This window comes from Eptatretus burgeri, unplaced genomic scaffold, assembly GCF_056783735.1.
Source record: "Eptatretus burgeri isolate ZD-2024b unplaced genomic scaffold, Ebu_testis_v1 Ebu_testis_scaffold_134, whole genome shotgun sequence".
NCBI classification, from domain to species: Eukaryota; Metazoa; Chordata; class Myxini; order Myxiniformes; family Myxinidae; genus Eptatretus; species Eptatretus burgeri.
Genome location: NW_028222084.1, coordinates 23906 through 42596, shown reverse-complemented (window position 1 = coordinate 42596; position 18691 = coordinate 23906). Strand labels below are relative to the sequence as shown.

Here is an 18691-nt window from a genome sequence, read left to right as displayed (position 1 = left end):
TGTAAATATGAGTGCGCCCCCGGCATGTCTGTCTAGCGCCGGCAATTTTATTTAAGTCGTCCGTGTGAGTGAGTTTGTTTAGGTAGTTACGCAGCCCTCAGGTTATTTATTTTGGGGACACGAATACCATGAATGTCGCACTCAGGGATCCGTAGGTAAAATGTACTAGGGGAAAACTACACATGATGGCACACGAAAATTTGACGACTCGGGACGAGTCTGTAAAAAGGGAAGGGGGTAGTGTTGTGGTTACCAGATTCGCAAACCACCATTCAGGTCCCTTAGGTGAGGTATCTCGGTAAGTGCATGTGTAGTTAGGCCCAAACCCGTTGTCTAGTGGGAATACATGTCATTTATACGAGCTGCGACTCTTCAGGATAGCCGTTTTTCTTTTACTATCTTTATTTTGGACCAACCGCCATGATCACAACCACAACATCAACCACCGACCACAACCACCGCTTCACCACAACCGCCACGACCTTTACCGTCACAACTCGCCACCATCGCATCACCGTCATCTCGCGCCACTCATGGGCACCGATGCTGGACTCGTGTAGGACGCGCGTCGAACAGCGTGTACAAAATCACGGATTTTGTGCTTCAAAAACGGATCAAAAACGACACACGCCCACTTTTTGCCGTCCAATCGGTGAGCGAGGGGCGAACTGGCCCCGCCCCCAGGGCGATCGATATATGCAAATTTGTGGATCAAAAAGCCTTCACGCCCACTTTTTCTCGGGCCAATGGGGAGCGAGGTGAAAGGTCAAAGGGAAGGGGTCAAAGGCGAAGTTACGGGGGGGATAAAAGGACGGTGTTCGTCAGTCAGAGAAGGAGAACGAGAAGGAGAACAAAGAAGGAGTCAGCAGGACGAGAACGGAAAAGGAGAGTCAGCAGAACGGGGTCGGAGAGTCGCAAACAAGAAGCGGTCGGAGAGTCAAGAAGAGGAGAGTCGGAAGCAGAGGGTCAAGACTTCGCGGGCGGTGGAGCTGCTCGTCGTGTGCGTTGGAGTCGGAACGGAGGGGACGGAGCTGTGGAAAGGCGGCGACACCAGACGAGGGGGTGCTCGCGTCGTGCAGGAAGCTGCACCCGAGGGAGGCCGACAGCGCGACCTGGCCGAGGTGGAGACGCTCGTCGCACATAATAAAGATCCTCTATACCCCGAGCATCAGCAACCCCCTCCTGTTTCCCCCGCGCTGAGATAGTGCGACCAAGGGGGCCCCGTTCCCACCCCCTGCCAGGCACTGTCCACGAGGCCCGCGGGTTGCGGGGCCATCGCCGCTCCGCGTCTCATCACCAGACGGGTAGGCCCGACCCGGTCTCGGCCCCAGGCCTACCTCATTCTTGGGGGATTTCTTTTCCTTGGTTTTGGGTATGTGTTGTCGGCGCCGTCTGTGAAGTAGAATTGTATAAGTGTTGCCGTGTGCTCGGTAGTCGGTATTAGCTCTGCACTGTGTTTTCACTTTTATGTTTGCTTTTTGTGTAAATGGAATTGTGTTTTCTTTTTTGTGTGCATTTGGTGGAATTGTATTTGTGTGCTTCCCGTGTGCCGCGAATAAATGTGCTTTATTGTTGAACTGTTCTCCCGCTTCGCTTCGTCTTTTCCTCCATTGAATCCCCATCTTGCTTCACGTAAAGGGTTGGTAGTGGGCTGAATACGCCCGATAATTAATCGAACCGTCGAGGTCGACGATAACACCGCTCGGTTATTCTGATAGTACGGAACGGGTCGCTTAAGTGGCCCGTGTCCGAAGTCGACCTGCGGCGAGGTGCGATCGCCCGGTCTACCCTCCGCGTGGGTACTTAGGTAGTTCGAATTTGGCGAGCAACCCTATCCCACGCGGGGGCTGATTGGCTCGATCGCGGTGAGACCGAAAGGTCCACCCGTGACTGGTTCCCGGCGTTAGTCCGAGAGGGTCACGACTGGATTGTCCGTCCGGTGGGCGACGTGCCGCGATTCGAGTTACGTGGCCGTCGCACGCCGGCGGGCGCGAAGACCGCAACAATATATATATATATATATATATATATATATATATATATATATATATATATATATATATATATATATATATATATATATATATATATATATATATATATATATATCGGGTGTATAAAAAATAGTGTGGTCGATCAAAACATTAGAAAGGAAAAAATAACTTGCACCATAAATTTTAACATTTTCATGCTCACGCCGGGGGTAACGCTATGGCTCTGTTCTTCGAACAGGCGAGATAAAAAACAGCAATAATATCAACTAACACCAATATATTGTTGTAAAATGAATGCACGACACATTTCGATTGAAAACATTTATTTATCCAAGCTATTTACAAAACAAACACAACAAAACAATTTGAAAAAAACCAAACAAAACAATTTGAACACAGCAAAAAACAGGGAAAAAAATTACTTTTGGAAAACCTTTTTGAAAACTTTTTGAAAAAGTGTGGACCCTTCCTCGGTGTGCACCTTCGGTTTGCTACCATCAATTCACAAACTGAAAAAAACAATCACACATGACGACAATTATTTTAAAATAAGAACAGCATTTTAAAATAATATTCAAACAACAATATTAAATGATATATATATATATATATATATATATATATATATATATATATATATATATATATACATATATATATGATTATATATATATATATATATGATTATATATATAATCATTTAATATTATAGATATATACATATATATACATATATATATATATATATATATATATATATATATATATATATATCCATGTAAATATATACATATTGTTACAGCCAAGGGTTGGGAGTGTATTATGAGGGTGTTAATCCTCATTTGTCCGAGGAAGAGCCGGACCTGAGGCCACCGCTCACAATCAACTTCGCGGTACGGTGGGTTGCTTGAGAACCACGAACGCCACCCAGTTAACCACGAGTTCCAGTGTCCACCGTCTAATTGTGACGGTCAACTTGAGGTCTCGTGGATTCCTGAACGGGGAGCGCGGCCTCGGCAAAGCACCAATCTTATCTCGATTAGATCTTAATTAGGGCAGCCGAGCGTTTAACCGCTGGTGCGTGCCGACTACTACAGGTCAATTCGTTTGATAATTACCTCCCAGTCTATCTAGGTTCGGACAATGTTGGATTAATGGAAGGAAAGAACAAGCACGGACAGGTTGGAACCTCAGCAAAGGAATTTTTTAATAAGGAATAAATTAAAAAAAAGAACTTTTCATTTCCATGTGGTAAAAATACAATCGGCTTCTCATGCATGGATCAGAGTGCTCCTCAGGTGTTTGCAACTCTGAACTGGTCATGTGATCTCACCGGAAGCCGGTATACTTGATGGAGACGTGTGGATAGCGATGTGCAAGTTGGAAGGCCGTCTCCTCCTCCATCCAGAAGCAGAAGGAAATGTTAAGGAAGCACATTTGCTGACAGGTATCAAGCAGGTGAAACACCCCTCTTGGGGTCACCAGCGGAGCTCCTGCCACACGCACAGAGATATAATCGCTCCGATGAATGACAAACAAGGGTGAAAATAGCTTCGTGGTCTGGAGCTTTGGTGTACAGTTAACAAAGTACGAAACTGCAGCACAACGGCACTCAGTGGAGTGCATACATCCACCAGGACGATAAGGACGAAATTATTCAATTTTGGTGAAGATCTAGAACCGGCGACTGTAATTTTTTCAGCGATTCTTCACCATTGATAGATAGGGGGTCAAAAACGATATCTCAAAACGATATATGGACGGATTCTGACGAAACTTGGTGGATGAGTTGTGTAGGTGACAAGAACAAGCCAATTAGATTTTGGTTCAGGTCCCAATGCAGATCCGGCCGATCAGTGGAAGACAAAACGTAAACTGTTCAGCCTGGAGGAGGGACGCACTCCACCGAGTGCCGTTCTTATTTCTACTTGCAATTTTTATTTTCCTTCCACATCGAACAATCTCTGTGACCCTCTTGGATCCATCCACATCAGTTCCATCATCTCCACAATTACCGTACCAGGTATGTCGAGCTGCTCCAGTAAAGGGCAGTGAGTGGCGAGAGATTCGAGGTCAGTGTCGCTGATGGAGCAGTGAGCCGTTAACACCAGTCGGCGAAGTCTGGGCAGCTGTCGCGCCATCTCGATGAGAGCGCCACCGCCTGCCCGCACACGCTCACACCAGCCAAGGTCCAGGTCCTGTGTGGAACAGTTTAAGTGTGGAACAAGAAAATCAACATCAGTGTTGCAAGCAGTTTTTAAATTCCCATTTTTTCAAGAACTGCATTGGACAATTAGAGGGGCATTATAGCCACCAGTGTTTCGGAAAAAATATCATTTGACAAACGAACCGGCTCAACAAAACTATTCAGTGTTCTGATTTATCAAAATGCTGGAAGGAAGAAAAAAAGAGGATTTAAAACGATGAGGAAAGGGGAGGGAAGGGGTGTGATGAGAGGAGGAGAGTTGGTTGTTGAAAGTCACAATATAAATGCTGTATAAACTCGAAGGGCACTCAATGGAGCTCGTACCTCCACTATGCTGATCAGTTTACGTTTTGCCTTCCACTGATCGGTCGGATGTGGATTCGGACATGTTTCGTCCGAATCCGTCCATAACTTTTTGAGATATCCTACTATATGTCGTTTTCGGCCCGATCTCTCAATGGTGAAGAATCACTTTTAAATTTCTCAGATCCGGATCCGGATTCGTATCTTCAACAAAATTTCGTCCTTGTCACAAACACACGCTCTCCAATAAATTTCATCTGCATCCGTCCACAACTTTTTGAGATATTTCGTTCACAAAGAAACAGACAGACGTGGTGAAATGAAAACATTACTTCCATCCATCTTCGGTGGCGGAGGTACAAAATCTTCTCTGAAACTGCTTAACAGATCGATGCGAAGTGTTACATGTTTGATTGACTGTCCACGTGGAAAGAAAGTATAATCGCTTCTTAAAAGAAACTTAAATTGTCTATATGGAAGGAAATATTGTCCCAAACACAAGGCTTTCTCCTTATTCAACAACAGAAATTTTCAAGCATTGTATTCGTGTTTCTGTCAGGCCACATACCTCAATATCCTTACAACGGGATGTCAGGTGTGCCAATCCGACCTCCGTCAGCCTGGCGGATCTCCACATGTTGAGCGAGCGAAGCTGTGGGCAGTTTGAGGCCAGACTGAGTAAGACCGTGTCAGGACAATACACCTGAGGTTGGAAAGATGAGGAACGTGCATCGTGACACCCATAGCTGCAGGGGAAGGAAATGCTTCTGCGAATCCGATAACACAAGGGATATGCAAACTCAAACAAATCTCCAACAAAGATGTCATCAGCGGCAGTGTCCGACAAACATACAGTACTTGTCTCTTTTCATATTTCAGGCACGAGCTTTGATTGAAATTTAAATCCTTTATTATCCCTAAGCTTAAAAAAAAATTATCTCAGCTATTATTATCTCAGCTATTGTCCAAGCATTCTCCCGAAGTTTTTTGAAAAACACAGGCGGGTATTGTAATCGGCTCTGTTTGTGTGTCTCTCCGTCCGTCACACTTTGTCCTCCGAAAGGGATGGGCAGAAATTCACCAAACTTGGAAGTTGTGATCAGCACTTGGCAAGAAGGTGGAAGAACACAATCATTTTTCGCCACACACCCTTTTTAACATTTAACATAAATACAAATTTTAACATGTTTCGATGAAGCTTGGGACATGCAATCAACATTGGGGGGACGCGTGAAATACGAAACAAATTCCTTTGGATTTGTTCCCCGATTCATGCCTCGGGATGGCAACTTTGAGTCACAGAGATCAAAATGGAAAAATATTTTAATCAAAATTTGATTTTGGGTCATCCGTGGTGGAACTTTGCGAAATCTTTCTGCTTTGCTTAAGGGGGGTGGGGGGTCGAGATGGCGAGCCATCGACCTCGCTCAAGTTTTCTTTCTTTTTGCAGCGATGAAGGTTCAAAAGGGATGTCTTTTTACTATGTCGATTGCAACCATGGATTCGATGCAGGGATGAGCAGCACCTGGAGCTCATCGTCATGAATCATAACCACACATCGACCGTGTTTATGTTTATGTGACGAGGAAAGGAAGTATCAAACAAATCAGATGAACTCATCCCAAGCAGGAAGTGAATCAGTTTGTCTTCACAATCGTACAGGACAATCATTTGACTGTAAAATACCTCTGCGGTTGCACAGAGAGGTGTACATACCTGCGAACAGTCCCCGAGGTTGAGATGCCTCAACTCTGTGCACTTAGAAGTGATCCACAGGAGACTCTCCGTCTGAAACAAGATGGGAGTACAATGTCATCCTTTAACACTGGTTAAAATAATCCCCTTCCCATCCACGGAGCACACACAACGAGAGAAAAATCAAGATTTACTTACAATGGGTTTATAAATGACACAATTGCAAGAGAGTAAACGAACATAAACTCGGTGAACAGCTCACATTGATCCGCGTTCGGTACAGGACGAGGCGTTGCAGCCTCCGCAAGGACGAGAGCTGCTTGAATTCCCCGGGTGGTATTTGGTCACACGACGACAGGTCCAGGTCACGAAGATTTTGGCAGAGCTTGGTTATAGAGTCCAAGCATTCGTATGTCATCCAATGGCAATTTTCTAGCTCCAGGTGCAGGAGGTGCTCAGCAAACCCACCCAGGAAACTGAAAAGGTGCCGCAGGAAGACATTGGGACGGTGTTTTACACAAAGCAGTGAGAGACAAGAAGAACTTCAAAACCAACTTCCATCAACCCACGTTTGCTGTGGTGGAGACAGAGAAGTGGAGAGGGTTCACCGAAACCCAGGCCGTGGATAACTAACTTTGCAATGAATTACTCACTTTGTGAGGAGTGTAGGAGTGAAGCCACCATTGTTTCCGGTCCACGAGAGACTGAGCGAGCGTGTGTCGGTGAGACGAGGCTTCAAGGATAGAAGGTCCTCCTCGCAGAGAGATGGCCAGTAAGGCTTGAGGTCCAAGTGTTTATACAGGGAAGAGTTGTAGCAGTAGTCGCGCAGGGTACGGCTACTTTGAGCGAGACAGCACAGCTCAGGGAGCGTCAGGTGAGATAAAATAATTTCTATAATCTGTCGTGGAAGTAAGGAAGCAACAAAAAAAACATCGATTGAATGATCAGTGCATCAACCTGACTCGCTGTCACTGTCCAGATTGTCAAGGATGTCCATCAAATGTAACACCAGTAATCCTCAAAACAACCCAGGTAACCACTAGTGAATCATCAAGGACTTCCAAACACAAACAGACTTGGACAGCCATTTCATTGTTGACACCATCGTCTGAAACCATTCTGAAGCCAAACAATGAGATGATGTGATTTGGAAATGCAAGTGAGAAAAGAATAAGAAAAGATTCACATACTCACACTCATCAAACATACATAGTAGGGGTTCACATACTCACACTCATCAAACATACATAGTAGGGGTTCACATACTCACACTCATCAAACATACATAGTAGGGGTTCACATACTCACACTCATCAAACATACATAGTAGGGGTTCACATACTCACACTCATCAAACATACATAGTAGGGGTTCACATACTCACACTCATCAAACATACATAGTAGGGGTTCACATACTCACACTCATCAAACATACATAGTAGGGGTTCACATACTCACACTCATCAAACATACATAGTAGGGGTTCACATACTCACACTCATCAAACATACATAGTAGGGGTTCACATACTCACACTAATCAAACATACATAGTAGGGGTTCACATACTCACACTCATCAAACATACATAGTAGGGGTTCACATACTCACCTCAAAAGGTAAAATGTCAAAATATCCATTTTTTGTGAAGGGGGAAAGCTTCCCTTCCTCTTTGTTTGCCCTACTTTCTTCCTCCATCTGTTTGACCAGATCTCGTCTCCTCTTTCTTTCCATCCTGTTTTGTTTCTGCCGAAGTCTGTCTGACTCAGCAACATCTTCATTCTTTCTCTTCTTCGGTTGCATAATGTCCACCGGGACACCGTACAGAACAACAGCGGCCAGTTCCATGGGGAAAGCGCTCAGGGAGCAATTGAACTCCAGACGGAGGACTTTCGTCGCAAAACCCGGTGGTTGTATCGTTGGGGAAAACGTGAAAGCGTCGTTTGGTGGAAGATTGGTGTCCACAGAGCCGGACCACAGCGTCCGCCACCTGCATCGTTCATCACCAAAGGAAACATTTTGAGGAGTGTCCTTTTGATTTTACCATGAAGTGGACATTGTGTATTAGGGTGTGGCTAATGTCATACAATACCAGGTAACTAATCTGGTTACAAAAACCTGGTTACAAAAAGGTAACTAATCCATTCTCTAACGAAGGTGTTTTAGAAATCCCGTTGTCATCATGTCAGACCAGTCAGATGCTCAACATCCTCCCAAAACAAACGATAATTGGTCATTTCGTCCCTTTTGGAGCCATGAGCATAAAGACTTTTAAAGTCGTTGGAGATTTAAACCAAAAGGGTCATTGGTACCTGTACACAGCAGACTCTTCACTTTCATCCCAGGACCTGGCCAGAATCCGAACCACATATCCAGGGGGGAACGACTCCAAGATCGAGACCCTGGTCGGGAAGACTGGCTCATCGAAAAGTAACTCGATGAAATCCTGGCTTTTAAACCACTCGGGATTCTTGGGACAACGTCGGGGTGTACATCGGGACAAGCGGTCACACCATGTTCTCGGCACGGTCACGTGCATGAAGGACCCGAAGAGGGAAAGTATGCGAAGTGGACCCACCAGGTCGCTCATGGAATTGTATCCTTCACACTGGGAGCTCAGGTCCAGAATGTGGCTCACGTGTTGAGACATCTCGGGAAAAGACGGCTGTGTGAAGAAACCTTCTTCCTGCAGTCCTGGTGCATTTCCACGCCGTTGGTTTCTCCTGGTCCTGTTGAACAGGAAGTGCAGAGCAGGATGAACATGCAAGTGTATTACACGCAGTCGTTGGAATAAAATCCACAATCGTGATCCAGCACACGTACATCACGTGATCATTTATTTATTGCACTTGTTATCAGGAACTCAGATTATGTCATCACTTCCCCCCCCCCCCCATTGCATCACTCAAAAACCTACTCTCATCTTCCCATGATCCATTTTACTCGTTAAATGTTGATAGATCGACAAAAATCTATATTTGGCACCCATATTGATTTCCTAAATCAAACTCTTACAGCTTTGAGAAAGGCGATGAGCGTGTGTGTGTGTGTGTGTGTGTGTGTGTGTGTGTGTGTGTGTGTTTGTGTGTGTGTCCAGAGATTTAACTTCATGGTGGACATCACTTCACTTTTAAATGGCCCTAACAGAAAGCTGTAAGGAAAGGGAAACACAGCTCACTTGCTTTGAGAAGAGGTGTTATCATTTGAGCGAAACATGGAGATTTGCGAGAGACACGGAGAGAGGTTTGCCGGCTCATTTCTTCTTCTTCTTCCTCTTTCGGCTTGCTCCCGTTAGGGGTCGCCACAGCGGATCAACCGTCTCCATTTCGCTCTATCCTCCACATCTTCCATTGACACTCCAACCACCCGCATGTCTGCCCTCACCGCATCCATGAACCTCTTCTTTGGCCTTCCTCTTCTCCTCCTGCCTGGCGGCTCCATCTTCAACATCCTTCTCCCGATATACTCCGTTTCCCTCCTGTGCACATGTCCAAACCATCTCAATCTCGCCTCTCTCACTTTGTCTCCAAACCGTCCTGCCTGCGCTGTCCCTCTAATATACTCATTCCTTATCCTATCCATCCTCGTCACTCCCAACGAGAATCGCAGCATCTTTAACTCTGCCACCTCCAGCTGTGGTTCCTGTCTTTTGTTAGCGCCACCGCCTCCAAACCATACAACATAGCTGGTCTCACTACCGTCTTGTATACTTTCCCCTTCACTCTTGCAGCTACCCTTCTGTCACAAATCACTCCTGCAACTCTTCTCCACCCACTCCATCCTGCCTGCACTCTCTTTTTCACTTCTCTCCCACACTCTCTGTTACTTTGGACAGTTGATCCCAAGTATTTAAACCAATCCACCTTCCCCACCTCAACTCCTTGCAACCGCACCATACCACCACCCTCCCTCTCATTTATGCACATGTACTCCGTCTTACTCCTACTGACTAACATTCCCCTTCTCTCCAGTACGTACCTCCACCTCTCAAGGCTCGCTTCAGCCTGCTCCCGACTCTCCCTACAGATCATGACGTCATCAGCGAACATCATAGTCCATGGAGACTCCAGTCTGATCTCGTCCGTCAACCTGTCCATCACCATTGGAAACAGGAAAGGGCTCAGAGTTGATCCTTGGTGCAATCCCACTTTAACCTTAAACCGGTCCGTCATTCCTACCGCACACCTCACCGCTGTCACACTGTCCTCGTACATATCCTGCACGATCCTCACATACTTATCCACCACTCCCGACTTCCTCATACAATACCACAACTCCTCTCTTGGCACCCTATCATAACCTTTCTCTAAATCCACAAACACACAATGTAACTCCACCTGGCCTTCCCGATACTTCTCCATCAACATTCTCAAAGCAAACATTGCATCAGTGGTGCTCTTTCCTGGCATAAACCCATATTGCTGCTCACAGATCGTCACCTCTCCTCTCAACCGAGCTTCCACTACCCTTTCCCACAACTTCATGGTGTGGCTTAACAACTTTATCCCTCTGTAATTTCCACAGCTCTGCACATCACCCTTATTCTTGAAAATCGGAACCAGTACACTTAATCTCCACTCTTCCGGCATCCTCTCACTTTCCAAGACTTTATTAAACAATCTGGTTAACAGCCCCACTGCCATCTCTCCAAAGCACTTCCATGCCTCCACTGGTATACCATCTGGGCCAACCGCCTTTCCACTTTTCATCTTCTTCATAGCAGTCCTCACTTCATCCTTACTGATCCACCCCACTTCCAGATTCATTATCTCCACCTCTTCCAACCTTCTCTCTCTCATTTTCTTCATTCATCAGCTCCTCAAAGTACTCCATCCACCTTCTCAACACACTCTCCTCGCTCGTCAGCACATTCCCATTTGCGTCCTTTATCACCCTAACCTGCAGCACATCCTTCCCAGCTCGGTCCCTCTGTCTTGCCAATCGGTATAAATCCTTTTCCCCTTCTTTTGTATCCAACTTCTCATACAGCTTGTCATGTGCCTTTTCCTTGGCCTTTGCCACCTCTCTTTTGCCTTTCGACGCCACTCCTTGTACTCCTGCCTACTTTCTTCATCTCTCTGACTATCCCACTTCTTTTTCGCCAACCCCTTCTTCCTTATACTTTCCTGTACTTCCTCATTCCACCACCATGTCTTATCTTCTTCCTTCCTCTGTCCAGATGTCACACCAAGTACCTTCCTAGCTATCTCCCTCACAACTTCTGCTGTCGTTGCCCAATCATCCCACCCATCTTTTCCACCATCCAACGCCTGTCTCACCTCCTCCCTAAATTTCACGCAACAGTCTTCCTCCTTCAGCTTCCACCATCTGGTCCTTGGTTCAGCCCTCACTCTCTTCCTCAACCTCACCTCTAAAGTCATCCTACAGACCACCAATCGATGCTGTGGAGCTACACTCTCCCCTGCCACAACCTTATAATCACTAATCTCTTTCAGGTTGCATCTCCTACTTAAGATGTAATCCACCTGTGTGCACTTTCCTCCACTCTTGTATGTCACCCTGTGTTCCTCCTTCTTCTTGAAATACGTATTTACCACTGCCATTTCCATTCTTTTTGAAAACTCTACCACCATTTGCCCTTCCACATTTCTCTTGTTGAGACCGTACCTCCCCATCACCTCCTCATCCTCTTTATTCCCTTCCCCAACATGTCCATTGAAATCTGCTCCAACCACCACTCTTTCATCCTTGGATACACTCTCCACCACTTCATCTAACTCACTCCAGAAATCTTCTTTATATTCCATCTCACACCCCATATGTGGGGCATATGCACTGATGACATTCATCATCACCCCTTCAATTTCCAACTTCACACTCATCACTCGGTCAGACACTCTCCTCACCTCCAATACCCTCTTGACATAATCTTCCTTCAGGATTACCCCGACACCATTTCTCCTCCCATCCACACCATAGTAGAACAGCTTGAAACCACCTCCAATGCTCCTCGCCTTACTCCCCATCCACTTGGTCTCTTGTACACACAGTATGTCCACCTTTCTTCTCTCCATCATATCAGCCAACTCTCGCCCTTTGCCAGTCATCGTCCCAACATTCAGAGTTCCAACTCTCACCTCCACACTTCTACCCTTCCCCCTCTCCCACTGCCTCCGGACTCGCCTTCCCCGTCTCCTTCTCCTCCTTCGCCCAGCAGTAGCACAATTTCCACTGGTACCCTGCTGACCACCGGTACCGGTGGCGGTCGTTGGTAACCCGGGCCTCGACCGATCCGGTATGGAAATTCGTTTTGTTGTCCGCATAATGATTTGGCATAGGTTTTTATGCCGGATGCCCTTCCTGACGCAACCCTGGTCGCCTCTTACGACACACAGGGATATGGTACACCTATTCTAACCGGGGCATACACCGGGCCCAGTACAACTGGTGCTCATTTCGCCGACCTCGGAAGGATGGCAGGCTGAGTCAACCCCCTGGTGTTTTCGACTTGGTTTTATATACCGCTTGGTTTTATATACATATACATATATATATATAATATATGTATATGTATATGTATATATATACATATATATATATACATATACATATACATATATTAATTCAGTGTCCCAACGGGGCTTGAACTCAGGGCCTTTTGGGTCCCAAGCCACTGCCCTAACCACTGCGCCAACACCAGGCTCGTTTGCCGGCTCATTTCGCATCACTGAAACAATTCAAACAGGAGACAAAACTATGAACTTGACACCGAGAATCTAAAAAATGTGATCCTGGCAATGCAAGAAGCCTTCGCAGGGCCATTTCAGGAATTCAGAAAGGAAAAGGCAACTTTATCATTTGTGTTGAAATCCCTTGAAGCAGACACTTCTGCCTCAACTTTTCAGCATTTACAGGAGGAGACCGAGCAGAACTTGAACTGGCAGATTTGCAGGAGAAGGACGTGTGGAGTTCTAAACTCAGAGGCGAAGTGACCAAACTCGAAAATCTAGAAAGGCACAGATCTACCCTGGCACTTCAACACAGATGGACCGAAATGCATGATCTTAAAAAAAACAAGACCAAATAGTGTTTGAAGTTTGGAATTCTTCACGGGAAACCGACAGTAACGTGAAGAGATATGGATATGGCATTCCGTCCATCTTCGGATCGACTTGCCTGTGCGAGCAAGTGATCTCAACGATGAACGTCATAAAAAGCAAACTGAGAAACCAATTGAATGAGGAGAGTTTAAAATCTTGCTTGAAAATGAAAACGACAGCACACTGTCCAAACATCGAACGACTCTCAATGGAAACTCCACAGGAGAAATCACACGAAACTGGAAGGACACTCGGTTGGGCGTGTACATCCGCCACGCAATGTCTGATCCAGTAGAACATATGGGGCCCAAATCTTTTTTCGACATATCATGATATATATATGTATGTATGTATATATATATATATATATATATATATATATATATATATATATATATATATATATATATATATATATATATTTCTTCTTCTTCTTTCGGCTGCTCCCTTTCGGGGTCGCCACAGCGGATCATGCGTATGATCCGCATAGTGATTTGTCACATGTTTTACGCCGGATGCCCTTCCTGACGCAACCCTGGTCGCCTCTTACGACACACAGGGATATGGTACACCTATTATAACCGGGGTATACACCGGCCCAGTACAACTGGTGCTCATTTCGCCGACCTCGGAAGGATGACAGGCTGAGTCAACCCCCTGGTGTATTAATTCAGTGGCCCAACGGGGCTTGAACTCAGGACCGTTTGGATCCCAAGCCGCTGCCCGAACCACTGCGCCAACACCAGGCTCATATATATATATATATATATATATATATATATATATATATATATATATATATATATATATATATATATATATATATATATATATGTATATATATATATGTATATATGTATGTATATATCGATGCGAATTCGCGCCCGCCGGCGTGCGAGCGGCCACGTAACTCGAATCGCAGCACGTCGCCCACCGGACGGACAATTCCGTCGTGACCCTCTCGGACTAACGCCGGGAACTAGTCACGGGTGGGCCTTTCGGCCTCACCACGATCGTGCCAATCGGCCCCCCGCGTGGGATAGGGTTGCTCGCCAAATTCGACCTACCTAAGTACCCACACGGAGGGTAGACCGGGAGATCGCACCTCGCCGCAGGTCGACTTCGGACACGGGCCACTTTAAGCGACCCGTTCCGTACTATCGGGATAACCGAGCGGTGTGATCGTCAACCTCGACGGTTCCGATTAATTATTGGGAGTATTTAGCCCACGACCAACCCTTTACGTGAAGTAAGATGGAGATTCAATTAAAGAAAAGACGAAGCGAAACGGGAAAAACAGTTCAACATAATTCACATTTATTGCGCGGCAAACGGAAAGCACACATATACAATCACAACAATTATGCACCAAAAGCAAATGTAAAAGAAACACAACAATTATGCACCAAAAGCAATTGCAACAAAAGAAACACAATGCAGATCTACTACCGACTACGCGAGCACACGGCAACACTTAAACAGTTTTACTTTACAGACGGCGCCGACAACACATATACTCCAAAGCAAAAGAAAAAGGGGCCACCCTCTACGACAAGGGGGCAGACGGGCCTGGGGCCAAGACCGCGTGGAGCCTACCCATCTTGTGATGAGCCGCAAAATGGCGGCGGTGCCCCGACTCCGCGCTCCTCTGCGGGTTTCGTTGGCACTGCTTGGAATGGGGTGGGAACGGGGCCGCCTTTTCGCACTATCTCAGCACGGGGGGAAACAGGGGGGGTTGTTGATGCTCTGGGGAAAGAGGAAAGCTGGCTTGCTTGGGTCCCGCGACGAGTGACTCCACTGCGCCTCGACTGCATTCCCGGCTTCCCCTCTCTGCAGCTCCCCGACAGACTCCGAACCCCGGCAGACCGACTCTCCTCCAGACCCGTCTTGACTGCTGCTGCTGCTGCTGCTGCTGCTGCTGCTGCCACGCTTCGCCGCCGCCACACCTCTCCAACTCGCCCGAGCCCGAAACAGAAACTCTCTACTCACTCACCCGCCCGCGCTCGGCGCTTTATAGTGTGACAGGAGAACCCATATGCAGATTTCCGGATCAGGATGGGCTCGGGGGCGGAGCCACGCTCGCCCATTGGACGGAGGAAAAGTGGGCGTGAATCATTCCTGATCCGCGAATCTGCATATATCGATTCTCCTCCGACGCGCCTGGAGGCGGGGCCAAATCGCCCCGCGCTTAATGATTGGACGGATCGGATGTGCGCGTGTATCATTCCCGATCCGACCTCCCCTCGGAAAGGCCGCTCTTTGTACCCGCGGCTCAGCGCGCGCCCTGTACGAGGCCAGGACAGCCCGAAGCTCGGTGCCCACAAGTGGTGCGGGAATGGCCGCAGAAGGAGGAGAGGTGAAGGTGGTGGAGGGTTTATTGTGGCGGTGATGGCCATGGCGACGCTTGGAATGGCGGTGAAGCGATGTTTACGGGAGCGAGCCGTGACGGTAAAGGTCGTGGCTGTTGGCGTTGTTGTTGTTGTGAAGCGGCGTTGCGGTTGGTGGTTGTTGTGTGATGGCGGTTGAGACGTGGTTGGTTCAAAATAAAGATAGAACAGAAAAACGGCTATCTTAAAGGGTCGCAGCCCGAATGAATCACATTTATTCCCTCTAAACAACGGGTTTGGGCTACACATGTACTTACAGAGATATCTCACCTGCGGGACCTGAATGGTGGTTTGCGAATTTCCTCAACCACAACAATATATATATATATATATATATATATATATATATATATATATATATATATATATATATATATATATATACACCTATATATCGTTTTGGTCCCCTCTCAATGGTGAAGAATCACTTTAAAAATTGAAAAATTATGTTATCTGGATCTGGATCTTCACCAAAATCTAATCAGTTCGTCATTGTGACATACCCAACGTGTCCACAACTTTTTGAGATATCCTGCACACAGACAGACAGACACACACACACACAGGTATGAAAACAACGTCCTTCCACCTTTGGTGATGGAGGTAAATATGGGAAAGCTGAATCGATGTGCTGAAGAAAATTTCATGGCCCCTCTTATTGGTACCAACTCAATAACCATGTATTGCATTAAAAATCAATGTTTGTGTCTTTGTCCTGTTATTCAATTGTTGAAAGAACCGACCATCATCTCAGACCTTAACTAACCCTAACAAATCAATTTCAATTCAGACCGGGTCACTCTACCCTGGTGTGAATCACAGTCACAGTCACAGTCACCCATCTTTGATCAGATTGAAAAATAAAATGAGTTACACGTGTTTGCCATCATGTGATGTACTTTTGCCAAGTTTGAATAGAATCAGAGCGAGCAAGTCTGAGAAATGGTTGGGGACTTATTTAAGTGACACAATGGCTGCCGGTCGGCCATCTTGGATGTGATGTCGAAATAAAACGACGTTCACATGTAATCCATGATTTATTATCCATATACCAGGAGTGAACAACATCGGGGAATGCGTGTCGAGAAATGTTTGAGGACGTGTTCAACATTGGGGTTTTATACAATCAAAAAGGCCGCCTCCCATCCCCCTCCTCTCTCTCCCTCCCTCCTCTTCTCCCATCCCCTCCTCTCTCTCCCTCCCTCCTCTTCTCCCATCCCCCTCCTCTCTCTTCCTCCCTCCCCTCCCCTCACGCTCCCTCTCCCTCCTCTTCTCCCCCATCCCTCCTCTCTCTCTTCCATCTCCCTCCTCTTCTCCCCTCACGCTCCCCTCCTCCCCTCACGCCCCCTCTCCCTCCTCTTCTCCCCCATCCCTCCTCTCTCTCCCCCTCCCTCCTCTTCTCCCCTCACGCTCCCCTCCTCCCCTTCTCCCTCCTCTTCTCCCCCCATCCCTCCTCTCTCTCTTCCATCTCCCTCCTCTTCTCCCCTCACGCTCCCCTCCCCCCCTCACGCTCCCTCTCCCTCCCTCTTCTCCCCCATCCCTCCTCTCTCTCCCCCCTCCCTCCCTCTTCTCCCCCCTCCCTCCTCTCTCTCCCCCTCCCTCCTCTTCTCCCCCTCACGCTCCCTCCAATACCCTCCCCCCACTTCATGTTTTTCTCACCAAACAACGGGTTGTATTTGCTCGGACATAAATATCATGAGGAACGATGAAGAACATGATGTGATCTGACTTACGAGCGAACGGAACATAACCTCGGGTTAATGATGGAGTGAATGGAGCAGAATGTTCATGTAGAACAACATGACGTCATTTGATTAAATACGTCAGCGAAGCGACGAGTAATTTGGCGGGAAATCCGATATTTATATTTCCCACCCTGAAGAAGCCCCTGCACTTACTGTGACGAACGACGTCGCCGCCGTCCTCCTCCAATTGGGTTCATTGTGGATTGAGAAGGGAAACCGAGGGAATGGTCAACGACCTGGAAGGTTCGGGTGAAGGGAGCGAAGACTCGCACGTTTTGAGGCCTTCTGTATCAAGGCCGACGATCTTCTAGAGGCAAACTCCGTGACCAGGAACTGGCGCTGAGAAGGACGTTGCCGTTGACTCCGCCCCTCACGTACGGAAATGGCGGCTTGATCCGTTCAGATGACGTCATCACGTTCTCACGTGGTATCGCTCAAAAACCTTCAATTTTATCACAGCACATTTTACTCGTTCAATGCTTTCCTAGATCTACGGAAATCTAGATTTGCCACACAACGTGTGTGTGTGTGTATGTGTGTGAAAGGGTGTGGGAAGCTGAAATTTTGCATGGAGGGGAAGTTCAAAATGTATGAAGGCCTCAAGGATTGGTCTTTTAATTTGGAATTGGGCTCCCAGCATGGATGTGCAAAAATGATGGTGTTCAGATCCCGAAAATGGACACATTTTCCCTTATATCTTGAGAAATATAGCAGCTAAAAGAATGAGTGAACACTTTCTCGGTTCAGAAGGAGGTCCTATATCACGTGATAACATTTGAGAGAGCTGCGACTTAAAAGAAGAAATTTATTTGGAAAAAGCAAATGATTTTACACATCCTGTATGTGAATGATTTTGCCCACTGACAACATATAACGGTCCTCATCCATCAATCCATCCATCGATCCGTTCATCCTTACATCCACTTATCGATCCATCCATGACTCCTAACTCGTCACACGGAACTGCTGCCTCATGAGAATCCCGATTTCATGGAATCGTGATGCTCACTCATTGGTGTACACCGCCAGTGATAGCCTATTTATAACTGTGTACACACGTTGATCGCACTGCAGGCAGGACTATGGCGACTAAGCGTAAACTTACAACTAAAACCTCCCAAGAAAAATACGACATTATCCAGTTTTGCGAGGCAAACCCACTGAAGAAAAAAACAGCCATAGCTGAGAAGTTGGACATCAAACGGCAGACATTGAACGATATGTTGAAGAATAAGGGCAAGATGTTTGGACAAGTGGAGAAGATCGTGAGGCCGGTGGTAAGTGTGAAACGCGTGAAAT

The 18691-nt window shown here is 46.7% G+C and overlaps 1 protein-coding gene across 1 annotated transcript; it reads right to left on the bottom strand.

The window, feature by feature from the left end:
* Positions 1-2300: 2300 nt before the first annotated feature.
* Positions 2301-18315, bottom strand: LOC147007493 (F-box/LRR-repeat protein 4-like). The gene is made up of 10 exons (XM_085867032.1): positions 17546-18315; positions 8512-8928; positions 7811-8189; positions 6852-7096; positions 6461-6674; positions 6220-6291; positions 5072-5206; positions 4015-4192; positions 3328-3487; positions 2301-2503 (listed from the first exon to the last, which is right to left on the bottom strand). The coding sequence occupies exons 1-10, from the start codon at positions 17587-17589 to the stop codon at positions 2497-2499; spliced, it is 1851 nt and encodes a 616-aa protein (XP_085723158.1). The 5' UTR covers positions 17590-18315; the 3' UTR covers positions 2301-2496.
* Between the last annotated feature and the right edge of the window lie 376 nt (positions 18316-18691).